We start from the raw sequence: 2,179 nt of genomic DNA on the forward strand, positions 1-2,179 counted from the left end.
GATACAACCTATTGACCAATCAGACATTAACATTGACCTATTGATTGTTTTACTGCGTCCTAAAGTTTTGCTTAGAGAACCCTGAAAACTAAAGTTTTACACCCGTTTCATAAACAAAATGTACATTATTGGCACCGGGTCACTAGGAGAGATTAGCTTTTGGATTTGGCATAAAATCGTATGCGGTATCACATCGGAGCACCAACATATGTGGGATGTAATATTATCGCCTGGTCAAACCAAACTTTCAATATGAGATGGATTGATCGAAGTAATCAGCTGTTATGGCCTGCGAGTTCTTCAGACCTGAATCCTTTGGATTATTTATTATGGGGGCATTTAAAAAACAAGTTTACGAAGTGGAACTTAAAGAACAATTAACGAAACGAATTATTAATGCAGTCGAATCTAGTCAGAATAGGCAAAACATGCAATCAGTATACATTTCCTTGATTTGCTTTGCCAAGCCTGTATCGATGCTTATGGTGGTATTCTTGAACATTTACTTCAATCAAATCATTATGTATTGAAGTTCAAAATTGATGACAAAAAGTCTAGGTATCTTCGTTCCCTTTAAGAAGACGATGATGGTGTTTTATGCAATTAAAGCGTATCATAGAAGGAAAGATCATTCACTGAGATAGCTTCAGTTGATGTGAATTGCTAATTTCATTGGTCCCTTATCAGTTAAAAACATTCAACTCCAAGTCCAAGTGAAATAGTCATTGGAAAATAATTGAAATCAAGTGTTTTATCCCCTTTAATATCCTCGTTTCGGATTCTTCAGAATTCTTCTATTTTATTTTGAAGAAGTTCTTCTATTTTGTTATGAGGAAACTCCAAATGACAAAAATAAAAACATTCTCCTCGAAAAACTTCATTCTTCTCTTCATCTAAATATTTACTTAACTTAAATACCCTTCTGCATTGTAGGGGACTTGATCCAAAGTCTTGGGATAACATTTCTCAATGACACAATAAATTTTCGAAATAATTTATTAAATAAATAAATAACAAAAACTATCTCATTCATGCGTAAGCAGAGTAAGCCAATCTTTGAGCTTCTTCATCGACGAATGACCTCGCTGCTTCCCAAGCATTATGGGCGACAATTGGTGGTGGTATATGATCACCAACAACCTTCCTGCAGAGATTGTAAACGGCCATACCGATAGCGATGACGAAGGAGACGAAGGACAGCTGAAGGGCATTCCAAGTCTTGAATCCAAGGATACCTAAGGCGAGAGGGATCAAGGTCATAGCCTTGAGAAGGACGACTATCATGATGGGTCCGAGAATCTTCTTCAACTTGGATTTCCTTGCTGAAATGAAGAGATATATGAAGTCTGGAGGGTTTTGAAAGAATATCATCAACTTTACCTTCAACTCCACCGTGGTTGAGGTTCAATTTCAGGTTGATTTCGTTGTTGTCCAAGTTTCTTCCTTCAACAGATACTGCGGTTCCAACCCCTGGGAATTTAACGGTGACATCGTGGCTTTTCAAGTAATTTTCGACGTTTCCTTCCACCGAATTACTTCTGCCTGTGTGCTGTGGTTGGTAGTCGTTTTTGCTGATCTGGATGAAATCTCCCAACTGAAAACAAATTTTTTTAAAAGGATTTCTAGAGGAATACTCGAGAATATACTTCGAAGTTGTCTAAGGATGGTTCGGACGCTGTGCATGCGCCCAGAACTAAAACTACAACGACAATAGCGGACCTATACATTTCGAACTACAAATTCAACCTACGATGGATCGTTATTGATTGATATGAATTATTAACTGTTTGTTTTTTTATATCAGACTGGACTTGACGATGGTGGGAGGCAGAAATGAGCAAAATGAAGATTGGCTGATCGTTTCTACTGACAAAAAGAAATGCGATTCCGCTTATTATTATGGAGGACATGCCTACTCCAAATATTCGTTATTTTCATTCCGGAGTCGGTCGTTCATTAGGAAGTTGATGAGTTCTTGGGCTGAATATCAATTCTTTAATGGGGACAAAATTTGAAACCCATGGCGTCGAAGTTCTGCAAATCCTCCAATTCGAAATTAACTAGGAAACCTAAGATACGCGCGAATTTTTAGAGCAATTCCTCTGTCATGTGATTGATAAGAGGAATGACACAATGTAAGGTGATTTTTCATTGCCATCAGCCTATACCAGGATTAATG

The 2,179-nt window shown here is 37.6% G+C and overlaps 1 protein-coding gene across 1 annotated transcript; it reads right to left on the reverse strand.

Annotated features, from left to right (window-relative positions):
* Nucleotides 1-1,004: 1,004 nt before the first annotated feature.
* Nucleotides 1,005-1,758, reverse strand: LOC123314216. Its single transcript, XM_044899356.1, has 3 exons — nucleotides 1,647-1,758; nucleotides 1,381-1,594; nucleotides 1,005-1,322 (listed from the first exon to the last, which is right to left on the reverse strand). The coding sequence occupies exons 1-3, from the start codon at nucleotides 1,725-1,727 to the stop codon at nucleotides 1,030-1,032; spliced, it is 588 nt and encodes a 195-aa protein (XP_044755291.1). The 5' UTR covers nucleotides 1,728-1,758; the 3' UTR covers nucleotides 1,005-1,029.
* Between the last annotated feature and the right edge of the window lie 421 nt (nucleotides 1,759-2,179).

Source organism: Coccinella septempunctata, chromosome 5 (genome assembly GCF_907165205.1).
Source record: "Coccinella septempunctata chromosome 5, icCocSept1.1, whole genome shotgun sequence".
In the NCBI taxonomy this organism is placed as follows: Eukaryota; Metazoa; Arthropoda; class Insecta; order Coleoptera; family Coccinellidae; genus Coccinella; species Coccinella septempunctata.